General features: G+C 40.4%; 1 protein-coding gene across 1 annotated transcript; it reads left to right on the top strand.

Annotated features, from left to right (window-relative positions):
• Window positions 1–5,712: 5,712 nt before the first annotated feature.
• copb2 (COPI coat complex subunit beta 2) lies at window positions 5,713–12,107 on the top strand. The gene is made up of 22 exons (XM_030115162.1): window positions 5,713–5,841; window positions 6,253–6,390; window positions 6,499–6,585; window positions 6,785–6,911; window positions 6,992–7,140; window positions 7,292–7,438; window positions 7,582–7,681; window positions 7,795–7,937; window positions 8,048–8,247; window positions 8,342–8,452; window positions 8,558–8,646; window positions 8,739–8,845; window positions 9,042–9,185; window positions 9,381–9,511; window positions 9,718–9,925; window positions 10,011–10,121; window positions 10,206–10,420; window positions 10,509–10,647; window positions 10,843–10,980; window positions 11,074–11,151; window positions 11,314–11,475; window positions 11,665–12,107. The coding sequence occupies exons 1-22, from the start codon at window positions 5,839–5,841 to the stop codon at window positions 11,758–11,760; spliced, it is 2,823 nt and encodes a 940-aa protein (XP_029971022.1). The 5' UTR covers window positions 5,713–5,838; the 3' UTR covers window positions 11,761–12,107.
• The last annotated feature ends 571 nt before the right edge of the window (window positions 12,108–12,678 follow it).

Raw genomic sequence — 12,678 nt, 5'->3', positions numbered from 1 at the left:
ATTGGCAAAAATTCTCAATCCTTGTGTGAAATTTTTTTTTCTGTGTTTAAACGCATTTTAAAACCTTCCTTATTTTTACAGAATGCTCATCGATGTGAGTTTCAACCATTCTCACAAATCATGTAGCCAATACACTAACAAATAGATTACACATTTTGAAAAGCAGAGACTTTAGGGATAAGTCATGGATTGTGTGACGGAGGACAGAGTGTTGGAGACACAGCAGGAGGAAGAAGAAGGAGGGAGTGAGTTGGAGGCAGACGAACCACTGTGGAGACCCCTGAATGCACAACACAGAAGAGGAAGAAGACTTCATCTATATACAGTAATAAAGATGTGACATTAACAGCCTTAACTTTTTTAATCAGTTTTGGGTGATCCCCTGTGCAGCCCAGTATCAATTTTTGGATCCACCGTTGGGATTTGAACCTGTTGACACCTTTGCTTTCAGTCACACTGACAGACAGGAGGAAGAAATTGTCACCACATTCATGTTTCCCATGGTGAATCATTTCTAAATGTGACATTATGCAATTACAAAAGACTGCTCATTAGTCTCACAGACAACAAGCTTTTTCAAACAGAAACTGCTTTCATTAGTGTCTTAATAATGAAAATGTTCTCCACTCTGATTCAGTCACATTAAACTGTAGAAGGGCAGTCAGTCTAAAATCTAAAACAAGGTGCATTATGAAATATCCAATTCAAATTGAAGCCCTGCCTCCAGATTAAACACTGGTAGCAGTTGACTAAATCACGATGCAACACAAAATCATCCTCAGGAAAGATATATACTGGGTGCTGAATGAAGTTATTTGTTATCTGTTTTGGAGAGCAAAATGACAAAACCACAGCCTGAAGATGCATCTGACCCCCATGATGACAGTTACTATCCTACCGAGTCATTCTGAAGGCAACTGAATTTTGTGATAGAAAATATCCGTTTTGTTTAATTTTTAAATAAGTCACACAAGGACTGAGAGGAAAAAGAAAATCGTGACGAGTAAACACTGTTGTGATCCCATGACTTAAATTAGCACCAGAGCTCTGCCTCCATGGTCCTCTTTTGTTTTAGAACCCCAAAAGTCATCAGCTATTTGATACAGATGCAACTACCCACATAGCAGAGACACTTGGGCCACATCTGGCTGGAAGCTGGCACAGGTGGCATTCAGTCGGCACTGGCATACAGCATGTGAACCAAACGTGGCCCAGATGTGGCGGAGGTGGTGCCGTCTTTAAGGTGGCAAACCGAATGTGGGCCAGATGTTGAGTTTAATATGTGGCCCACGTGTCAAAAAAGAGCGGTGGGCCACAGGTGGCATTCAGTTGGTATCACTTTAAGGTGGAAAAAAAGATGTGGGCCAGATGTTAAGTTTAGTATGTGGCCCACATATCAAATTTGAACTGTGGGCCACATGTGGCCCGGGTCTGTTCTTCATGTAAAGATAAGCTCACAATGACCGATATTATTGTTTGTACCAAATGCAATAAAACTTAAATTTCAGGTGTGAAATACCATTAACTTTAATTGGCCTCTTTTAATGCACAATATTTTTGGCCTATTTCTAGAGGCTGATCAATTTATTTGTGCTCTCATTCATGTCGTTCATTCTGTGAAATCTGACAAAGATTTTAATTTTTTTTAATGTATGTTGACATTTCAATAACATCAGTAGACAAATAAAAATCACAGTTATTCCTGGAGAAGATTTTGGGCCCATTTACTATCATTAAAACCACTTATTTTCATTCTAGCATATAGCATACATAATATGTATAACTTCAAAATTACAGTTTTGTTACTGCTGTAGCCTACTATTTGCTTATAATACATTTTTTGCTATTCAAACTTAAATCTGAAAAAAAGTACAAAAGTCATGACTATTTTATAAAGTGAAGCATTAGCCACAGCATCATTGAAAATGAAGAATACTTAAATCAAAAGCAGAGGGAGTCTCTAGACTCACCTACGCAGTCGTTTTTTTATATGTTGATAATAAAACCATCTAGTGCATGGATAAGATGCTTTTTAAATATTTTTGGAAAAAACCTGTTGTCGTGAATACATATGAGAATGAAGGACTTAACTTCATAGACTTCGATACTCTAAACAAAAAATTTAAGACTAAATGTGTCAAACTGTTGTGAAAAAAATGTGGATTTTTATGTCTAGCCATGCTATCTGGTTGGAGGCCTAAAATTTCCTCTAGAGTGTTACTATAACATTGAAAAAACATCCTGTTCATCTTTCAAACTTCCATAAACAAGTTTTACTTGCTTGGTCCTTATAAAAATTTCTTCTTTTAAAATTGTACACCGTTAAAAATAATTCTACCAATTATTCATGATAAATTAAGAATTTTAGTCAGCAGGACTTCAAATTATTGAAACAGTTGTGATAACTCAAGATGTTATGTTTCTGTTGTGTTCACTAAAGAAAACTTTCCAAACTTATTAAAATGATTCCAGTGGAATTAGGAATTTGAACCGATGATACTTTTCCTCATTGGACATTTCTGATGACGTCAGCACGTTGAACGTGCATTCAAACAGCCCGGCGGTTCTGCTGTCCGCCAGTTTCTGCAGCTGCACGCGACGTATTTCTTCAGTCTGGGCTCAGTCACGCTCACATATTCAGAAAAGGTAAGTCACCGAGTGATATGAATACTACCCAGAGGTTTTTTCTTGCCTTTAAATTGTTAAGTTATTAGAAGGCTAAACGTGAGACTTTTAGCTAACTTTTAGCTATGCTAACTGGATCGTCTCAAGACAACGAGCGGGACACTCTTTGCGTTTTTAAACATGTCAATTCACAACTTGTCCCAGTGAATGACATGAATCCAGCCTGCTCTGTGCAGACTGCACCATGAAAACGCCAGTTGAATTAAAGCAGACAACGTTTGACGACGTTTGTGGGTGCGGGGGAGATGGCGTGGCAGACGGTCGGTTTGTGTGCTTGGGGTGTGCACGGAGAGGAGTGCGCGGATGGGGGGGTCACGTGGGGCACGCGGGTGGGGGTGCAGGAGCAGAGTGCGTGCGGGCGGGAGGATTAAATCTGTCAATCTGGTAAATCTGTCAGTACAGATTCCATGCATGTTTCTGACATTAAAAGGCTAATTCAAAAACAAGCATTTTTCAGAATGGTGTTCACTATTTTTATTAAATTAAAGGTCCAAGTCTTCAATTTAGTTGAGGAATATACAGCACAATGCTGCTGCCCTCAGCCCACCTAAAATATTTTTCAGCTTTTAAATTCTGCAAATTGTTGAATTTGACACAAAAACTATATTATCAGTGCATTAGTATTAGTGTATGTGCACGCCTCTAGAAAATCAAAACAGTTATGACTGTTGAGTGTGTTGTAACCATTGTCACTATACTAATATGGGATTTTATGTTGTAGGTCATCGTATTTGCTCCACCTGGCTGCGGATGAGATGGACAGGTAAGTTTTGCACTTCTGTCACGGGAAACCCAGAAGAACACTTGAACACTACAGAACCAGCCATGGTCATGATGGAAGAAGTTTAGCTCTCCTTTGCATTTACAGTGATTGTGTTTTTTCAAGTCTCAAAAGTCTCTCCAAACCCATGTGAGACAACATGGATTTAGGAGAAGCAAACCAGTGGACTTTAGATTTAAATGTCTTTTTTGGAACTTGCAGACAAGTAAAAACTCTAACAGTGCTTTTTTTGTTTTTCTTTTTATCTTTGAGGAGCCGCCCACAGATATGGAGAACAACATGACGAGGGGACTGAACGTGGGAATCCTCAGAATACCAGAAGGGGAGGATCTGACGGACCTGGCTGTGGTGCAGGAGGATCAGATCATCCTGCATGGCATCAAGGACTACTCACTGCTATGCTGTTTGGACTTCTGTATGTGCTCAACATCCACTTTACTCTATACTACCACTATACACTATACTACATCGAATTGTTCTGTTGTATTCATTTCAGTAAGAGTAACTTCTGCTTTGTCCAGTCCTTCACAAGTTTTCCACTTACCCCAAACTTTATTTCTGCTGCTTCATTACTGTTTTCAACTACATATCTCACTTTTGGGGGTTATTTGTATTCAGTGTGGTATATATGTTGTATAAAACTTTTGCTTTGCTTTTAAAAATGTATAGTATTAAACTTGTTAATTTTATATACTGTTTTAAGATGATATTGTAATTGTATCAATAAATAAATATTTGAAACTGTCATTGTTGGAGCATTTTGTTTTCTGGGCCAAATACGGCAAGTGAGTGTATTAAAGAAGTGGCCCGGTTACGGTTTAGTTGAGGCTGACATCTGGAACCAGTTCTGAAACTTGTCTGGTCCTACTTCGGGCCAGTTGTGGTCATACAGGTGGTTGACATCTGGGAGAAAAACTAAAACTTACCTCGCCCAACACTGGGCCAGGACAGGGCCACATATGGCTAAATAGGTGGCTGAGACATGGCACAATCATGGGCAATATGTGGCAACCAGAGGTGGCCCTCCCAAGTGCCGTAATTCATTGCGGTATGTGGGCCAAGTGTGAGTGAGAAGTGTGGGCCACTACTGGGCCATACTAATTTTGCTATGTGGGTAGTTATCATCAAAATAAAAAATAAAAATGTGCCTAGTGTTTATGAGCTTCACAGAAATTGCTTGTTGTTACAAGTGAAGACAATAGCCAGTCAATTTACTTCACTAGTGTTTGCCTCTGCCTGTGAGTCTATTTCCCTGATTTTATGAAAACACAGCTTTAAAAAATCAAATGAATCACTCAAACCCCCATCTAAGTGGAGTGTGATAATTCTTTTTAAAGATTTGTCAGGTGTCCTAAAGAAATTATTAACCTAATGAGATGCAGAGTATTCATGTTGGGGTTATTGATTACAGTCAATGATGAGAACAGGTCAGATGACAACTCTGACTGTGACCAGTGCTTTCAAACCACTGTCACCCACACATTCTGGTCAAGCCCTTCATTACACTCTTATTGGTCAGAAAAATTTACCGCAGTAACATTCAAATTCAGGGTCTTACCTATCATTCTATCACACACACACACACACACACACACACACACACACACACACACACACACACACACACACACACCACCACCACCAAAAAGAGAAACAAAAGTTTTTCAAATTTTTTGTCAACATATTAGCACGATGTGGACAAAATATATGTATTTTTATTATGATGGAGACAATCAGGTGCATATTAAACAGTTCAATAAAGAAATTCATTATACATTTTACTTGTATTGCATCTGTATTTTTCTGAAATTTATTAAAGTTTACTCTGCATTAGATAGCTTTTCCAATTTGTTACGCATCACAATGTATTTGTTTCTAGGAGATGTAATATTTTATGCACCTATCTATGTCTTGTTTTTATTTATTTTGATTGTTTTTGGCTTATAGTTCAGCTGTTTGCTTTTGAGTTATCTTGTATTCATTTGTGATCTGTGAAAAACTTCATTTAAACAAAGAAATGTTAAAAAAAAAAAAAAATAGCCTGTTGTCTTGCCCTAGGTTGAGGTGTATAAAGTGAGAATACATGTTTAACAGTAAAGCTAAATCCAGGTGAATACTGGAGTCACAATAATAACCATGTTTCCCGCATTTCAAAGGCGTGTCAAAGGCGTTCCATGTCCTCGTGGCAGTGCGTCCTCTGCCGACGGACTTTCTGCTCACGTCATCACTTTCAGAGCGCAACTCTCGCGAGATGATGTTCCAGGAAGTTCCACGTCAGTGAAGTGATCGCAGAAATCGCAACATTTCAACCCCGATTACACCCATTCAGAACTCATTTATCCGATCTTATTGAGACAACACCGGAATAAAACATGGTAAGATAAATTTCTAATCATTTTTTGTCCAGAAAACTATTCTAGTTGTTCTGTTTGCTTTAAATTCTTCTTTAACCGATGTCAATATTGCTCTTATCAATAGCTTAGCAGCTAACTAGCTTGAAGCTAAGGGCCTTTTGATTCTCTACTCTTGCGAATTCCAAATTGATTTCGCATCTGTCTTTATTGTGAGTTACTTGTATAGGTAATTGTGGTAGGGCTTTTATGTGTAGTGTTGTTTCAACCTTATAAGATGCAACTGTCCCCCGTGTTAGCTGCTAACCGGTCTTGTTCCGGATATTTACGTGGACACTACATTGTTTACTCTTTGTTAATGTTCCTATCGAGCCATCAGAAGCAGTAAATTTGAGCTCAATTAGAAAGCACAGCAATGTCCTCTGCTTCTTTTAGCCTCTCAGGCTGGACATCAAGCGGAGGCTGACAGCCAGGTCTGACCGGGTGAAGAGTGTGGACCTTCACCCCACTGAGCCGTGGATGCTGGCCAGTTTGTACAACGGGAGTGTCTGTGTGTGGAACCACGAAACCCAGGTATTAAAAAAGGTTTCAGTGCATAATGCTAACTAAACACATATATATTTGAATGTTTGGAAATCAGTTAAGAAGTTGTGACTCATAACTTCGCCTTTTTCTCCAAAGACTCTGGTCAAGACTTTTGAAGTGTGTGACCTCCCTGTCAGAGCTTCCAAATTTGTGGCAAGAAAGAACTGGGTCATAACTGGAGCAGTGAGTAACGTTTTAGAAATGTTTTTATCTCTATGCCTGCAGCATGTAAAGACAGAACACATATCTGTTCCTGTATTTTTTTCTGTAGTTGTGTTTGCATGCAGGTCTCAAATGAAAGTAATTATTGTAGTTTCTTCTAAATGTGGTTAAAATAAATGCCTATTAAGCTAACATTCAAACATCTTGCATCCCTGCTCAGGATGACATGCAGATCCGTGTGTTCAACTACAACACCTTGGAGCGAGTTCACATGTTTGAGGCCCACTCTGACTACATTCGTTGTATTGCTGTTCATCCAACTCAGCCATACATCCTCACCAGCAGCGGTATGCAACCCACATCATACAGATGTTGTCAAAGTGTTTTTCATTTTGCTTGTAATTATTATACCTATTCATCTTTGCAGATGACATGTTGATCAAGCTGTGGGACTGGGAGAAGAAATGGTCGTGCAGCCAGGTGTTTGAAGGTCACACTCATTACGTTATGCAGATTGTCATCAACCCAAAGGACAACAACCAGTTTGCCAGTGCATCCCTGGATAGAACCATTAAGGTAGTAACTGTTTGTTGTTGCTGTTGTCACTTCAGTTGCTTTGCACACTCAGCGCACATTGTCTGTTAGAGGAAATAAGTCCTACATGCAACAAAAATCTTTAACGTATTTAGATCTCTGTTAAGCTGTATATGTTTGTGGCTTGATACAGGTTTGGCAGCTTGGCTCTTCATCCCCCAACTTCACTTTGGAGGGTCATGAGAAAGGAGTAAATTGCATTGACTACTACAGTGGAGGCGACAAGCCCTACCTGATATCTGGGGCTGATGATCGTCAAGTCAAAATCTGGGACTACCAGGTGAGAAGCAATACAAGATTATAACTGGACAGTTAGAAGACTTTGTTTGCTCATTGTACTGTCTTGTCTTCACTGTGTTTATCTTTGAGCATTGTTTCTACATATGACAATTTCAATTTTGCAACTCTTTCCATGTGTTGCAGAACAAAACTTGTGTTCAGACTTTAGAGGGTCACGCACAGAATGTCTCCTGTGTCAGCTTCCACCCAGAGCTGCCCATCATCATCACTGGATCAGAGGATGGTCAGCGACTGTCACAGTCATCCTCATTCATCTTTACAAATATATCCAGAATGCATCGACTCATTCCTTCTATGAAAATGGGTTCAGGCTTATGATTTAATCTCCTTTTGTAGGTACTGTGCGTATCTGGCACTCGAGCACTTACCGCCTAGAGAGCACACTGAACTATGGCATGGAGCGAGTGTGGTGTGTGTGCGGCCTCAGAGGATCCAACAATGTGGCACTCGGCTACGATGAAGGCAGCATCATCATCAAGGTGAGTAATTCTCTTGAGTAATTCTCCCTCTGAAAATATGAAAGTAAAATGCATCCTTGAATGAATGACGGGTCAGTAAATTCTCATCCATCCTTTTATCTGCTGTGTAGGTTGGTCGGGAGGAACCAGCCATGTCTATGGACACCAATGGCAAAATCATCTGGGCCAAACACAGCGAAATTCAGCAGGCCAACCTGAAGGCCATGGGCGACGCTGAAATAAAGGATGGTGAAAGACTCCCACTGGCTGTCAAAGACATGGGCAGCTGTGAGATTTACCCTCAAACCATACAGCATAACCCAAATGGAAGGTAATGTTGCCCTAACTACTTTTCACCCGCTCACAAATGAAGAAGCCCTATCATAGGGGCTTAGATACTAACTTGTGTTGCTCTTTTTGATAAGGTTTGTTGTGGTGTGCGGAGATGGAGAGTATATCATCTACACTGCCATGGCTTTGAGGAACAAGAGTTTTGGTTCAGCGCAGGAGTTTGTCTGGGCGCACGACTCCTCTGAGTAAGTTTAAATGTACCGAAATTTTACTACCTGATGAATTAGCCTGTTCGTTCTCAGTTATTACCACTTAATTGATTAACTATCTTTATCATTTCTCTTTAACAGGTATGCCATCAGAGAAAGCAACAGCATTGTCAAAATCTTCAAAAATTTCAAAGAGAAGAAGTCGTTCAAGCCTGACTTTGGAGCAGAAGGTTACAAGCTCACTCTTGGATTAGACATTTTTAGTGTTTTGATGTGAATTGTCACCTTGTTTATGATGTGCGTTTTCAATTTGTTTCTTCAGGGATCTATGGAGGGTTTTTGCTCGGGGTGAGGTCAGTGAACGGCCTGGCCTTTTATGACTGGGAGAACACTGAGCTGATTCGCCGCATCGAGATCCAGCCGAAGCATGTGAGAATCAGTTACAAATAGTGTCACAACTAAATTACTGTTCCTTCTATTTCCTGGCATTTAGAACAAATGTATATAAGTGATGTTTTTGAAGCTATTACAGTTGGTCTCAAGTCATTTTAATAACATTTTTTGGTGTGTGTGTGTGTTTCCTCTTTGTGTACTTTCTTTCTCTCCTTTATCGATATTTTTCCAGATCTTCTGGTCAGACTCTGGTGAACTGGTCTGCATTGCTACAGAGGAATCCTTCTTCATCCTGCGTTACCTGGCAGATAAAGTAGCTGCGTCCCAAGAGAACAATGAAGGAGTGACGGAGGATGGTATTGAAGATGCCTTTGAGGTAAGCACTTCCTTCTTCAGAGCCATCAATTGTCATTATTTTTTTAACCTAAAAGTGCAAAAGCTTCAGGTTTTAACTTATTACTAACGCAGATTCTGTTGATAATCACAGGATGAATTAGTGTCAGTGGTACTTTACGAAAATGTCCTATGTCCCTCACTCGTCTCAAACATGTCTCAACATCATGACATCCAGGTCCAGGGAGAGATCCAGGAGATTGTGAAGACTGGACTTTGGGTTGGAGACTGCTTCATCTACACCAGTTCTGTAAACAGACTCAACTACTATGTCGGTGGAGAGATTGTCACTATTGCACACCTGGACAGGTAGGAATCAACACTTTTTTAACACACACACACACACACACACACACACACACACACACACACACACACACATATATATATATATATATATATATATATATATATATATATATATATATATATATAATGTTTGTGTTGATGGATGTTGAAAGATAAACACCTAGACAGATAATCATCTGAACACTTCGTGTCTTCCTCCCCTGCAGGACCATGTACCTTTTGGGCTACATACCGAAGGATGACCGTCTGTACCTGGGAGACAAGGAGCTCAACATCGTCAGCTACTCCCTGCTGGTCTCTGTGTTGGAGTACCAGACTGCTGTGATGAGGAGGGACTTTGGGATGGCGGACAAAGTGCTACCCACTATTCCTAAAGAGCAGCGGACCAGAGTGGCACATTTCCTCGAGAAACAGGTAAGTAAAACAGGTGGAATTCTCTTGATTTATTTGTTGGCATTTTTACAGAAAGGTTTTGAATAAACACGTTTCATTTGTTCAGGGTTTCAAGCAGCAGGCTCTGGCAGTGTCCACGGATCCAGAACACAGGTTTGAGTTGGCCTTGCAGCTCGGAGAGTTGAAGATTGCCTACCAGCTGGCTGTGGAGGCAGAGGTAAGCCCATGTCAGCCATCTATCTTATCACTGATAAGATGCTCTGTTAAGTATGAAGCTGATTTTTACCATTTTCATTTGCAGTCGGAACAGAAGTGGAAGCAGCTCGCAGAACTGGCGATCAGCAAGTGCCAGTTCGGTTTGGCTCAAGAGTGTCTGCACCACGCCCAGGACTATGGTGGTCTGCTGCTCCTCGCCACAGCCTCTGGTAATGCCACCATGGTGGGCAAGCTGGCCGAGGGGGCAGAGAGGGACGGCAAGAACAATGTGGCCTTCATGACATATTTCCTGCAGGGGAAGTGAGTATTGAGAACAGACTCGTCTAACTCACGTTGAATATACCACTTTCATTGTACATATTCTGTCAATATCATCGTCTCTCCACAGACTGGATCAATGCTTGGAGCTTCTGATTCGGACAAACAGACTACCGGAAGCTGCCTTTCTGGCCCGCACCTACTTGCCCAGCCAGGTGTCTCGTGTGGTCAAACTATGGCGGGAGAACCTCTCGAAAGTCAACCAAAAGGTCCGATCTGTCGTCAGAACTTTAAAGCAGTTACAATGTTGTCAATAAATGTGAATATTGGTAGGAAAACAAGCTTGTTGTAAGTTAGATTGATTGTTTTTATCTTGTTAGGTTTGAACAAAACCAAATACATTACCAGACTGAGCATTTCTTTCTTCAATTGTGATTTTTTTTCTCTCTTCTTTTTAAATCCAGGCAGCTGATTCCCTCGCAGACCCCACAGAGTATGAGAACCTCTTCCCTGGACTCAAAGAAGCCTTTGCAGCTGAATATTACCTGAGAGAGACCTGCCTGGGCACCTCCAGGCCTGCTAAAGACTATCCTCTGGTCACAGTAAGTTGAATGAATGGTGTCAGAAGTTATCTACTACTAAAGGTTGCACTCCCACATTGCATTATTTCTGACCTTATTTCTTCTGTTTTGCAGCTGAATGAAGACAGAAACATTCTGGAGGAGGCTCAGGGATATGAGCCCAAAGGAACCTTCATCCCTCTGGTCTCACAGGTTTGTCTCCACTGTAATTTTCTGTAAATATGATTATGTACCGTTTATAATTGCGTGCACAAGCCCTCACACGTATTCCTAACCGCTATAATCTGAAAAAATAAGATTTTTCTAAATGGTTGCTGAAAAACTAGACTGATTAGTCAACTCATCGTTTTGCAGACAAAAGATAGCGAGGAATCGACTTTGGTGCCAGAAGCCGCCGTTGCGGCCGTGACGCCCTCACAGCCAGAGCCTGTTGCTACAAAAGCAGAGGTTAAAGAAGAAGAGGCGGAGGAGGAAGATGAAGAACTCCCTGAATTCTCACAGTCACAAAAAGATAAGGTAGGGCTTCCTTTGGATCATTGATAATAAACTGTTAGTATGCTGTTTTCTTTCTTTCTTTTTTTTAGTGTCTTACATTGAGAAGATATAATATAGCTAATGAAAAACAGCCTTGCGAACGATTGTGACATTTCAGAAAAGAATTGTTTTCATGTGTGTGTTTGTATCTGTGTGTGTGTCTCTTGGAAGTCTCTGGACGAGCTGGAGGTGGACCTCGACAACATGGAGCTGGACGACATCGACACCACAGACGTTAACCTTGACGATGACTTCTTAGACGATTGAGACCTTCCAACACTCTTCAGAGCATATTTAAAAAAGATTCCAGAGACCAAACTCCCCTTCCCTCGTTCTTGTTTTTTTTGTATTTGCACTGTAACGTTATGTTGTCATGTCAGCCTACTGCAGTGTCGGTTTAACTTTGAAATGATAGTAGAAATGTTTTCTTCTCAAATGACAGATGGAAAGACCTGATCTATTTCAAACTCTTTATTTTGTACTCCATTTGATTGTCTCAGAATTGCTAACTGTCCAGGGTTCACTGGGCAGTATGTTATATACTCTGCTTTGCATTGTCTGGGATGGCAGATTATTGAATAAAGTCCAATAAATTGAAGGTTGCTGTACATATTAACATTTGACTTGGGAGTTTTCAATGCTTGTGTTTCAACATAAAATCTTTTCAGACATGCAGGAAGGAAGAAACCAAATATTACTTTTGCTCCACAAAACTTCTGGGAAAGTGAAACTCTTTAGTTCAGGGTTCACTGAGTTTATTGGGGTTGAAACACTGAAAAAGATCATCTTAACCTAAAGGAGTAGTGGTTCATGCAGTTTGAAATCCAATTCCACAGTAATTTTCTCCAGACAGGTATTGGAAAAAGTTTCTTTGACCTTTTAATTTCTGCAGTCGCCACGTTTTCACAATCTCAGCTACACCTGAATGATGAATCATGCATTACCGCAGGCATTGCTTACATCTATCAGAGTTATCCATCAGTCCATCCCATATTTATTTAACTCAGGGTCACAAGGTGCCACAAAAAAAAAAAAAAAAAAACTGGTGGTGTATTCTATATCATGACCTTTTGGAAGGTTAGTTTTGGGGAATGTTTCACATTTCTGATCAAAGGGGACCGAATTCTCTCAAACGAGGAGGTTTCCTGTTTCTGACACCATGATGGCTGTATCCTCCATCCATCC

This window comes from Salarias fasciatus, chromosome 18, assembly GCF_902148845.1.
Source record: "Salarias fasciatus chromosome 18, fSalaFa1.1, whole genome shotgun sequence".
Lineage (NCBI taxonomy): Eukaryota > Metazoa > Chordata > Actinopteri > Blenniiformes > Blenniidae > Salarias > Salarias fasciatus.
Note: the sequence above shows the minus strand (reverse complement) of the source record. Positions and strands in the feature narration are given on the sequence as shown.

What these genes read in the sequence shown, in the direction of transcription:
- copb2 (XM_030115162.1), top strand. An exon ending in TGTGGAACCACGAAACCCAG is followed by an intron (nt 6,391 to 6,498) that starts GTATTAAAAAAG and finishes TTTTCTCCAAAG; the next exon opens with ACTCTGGTCAAGACTTTTGA. An exon ending in CATCACTGGATCAGAGGATG is followed by an intron (nt 7,682 to 7,794) that starts GTCAGCGACTGT and finishes CTCCTTTTGTAG; the next exon opens with GTACTGTGCGTATCTGGCAC.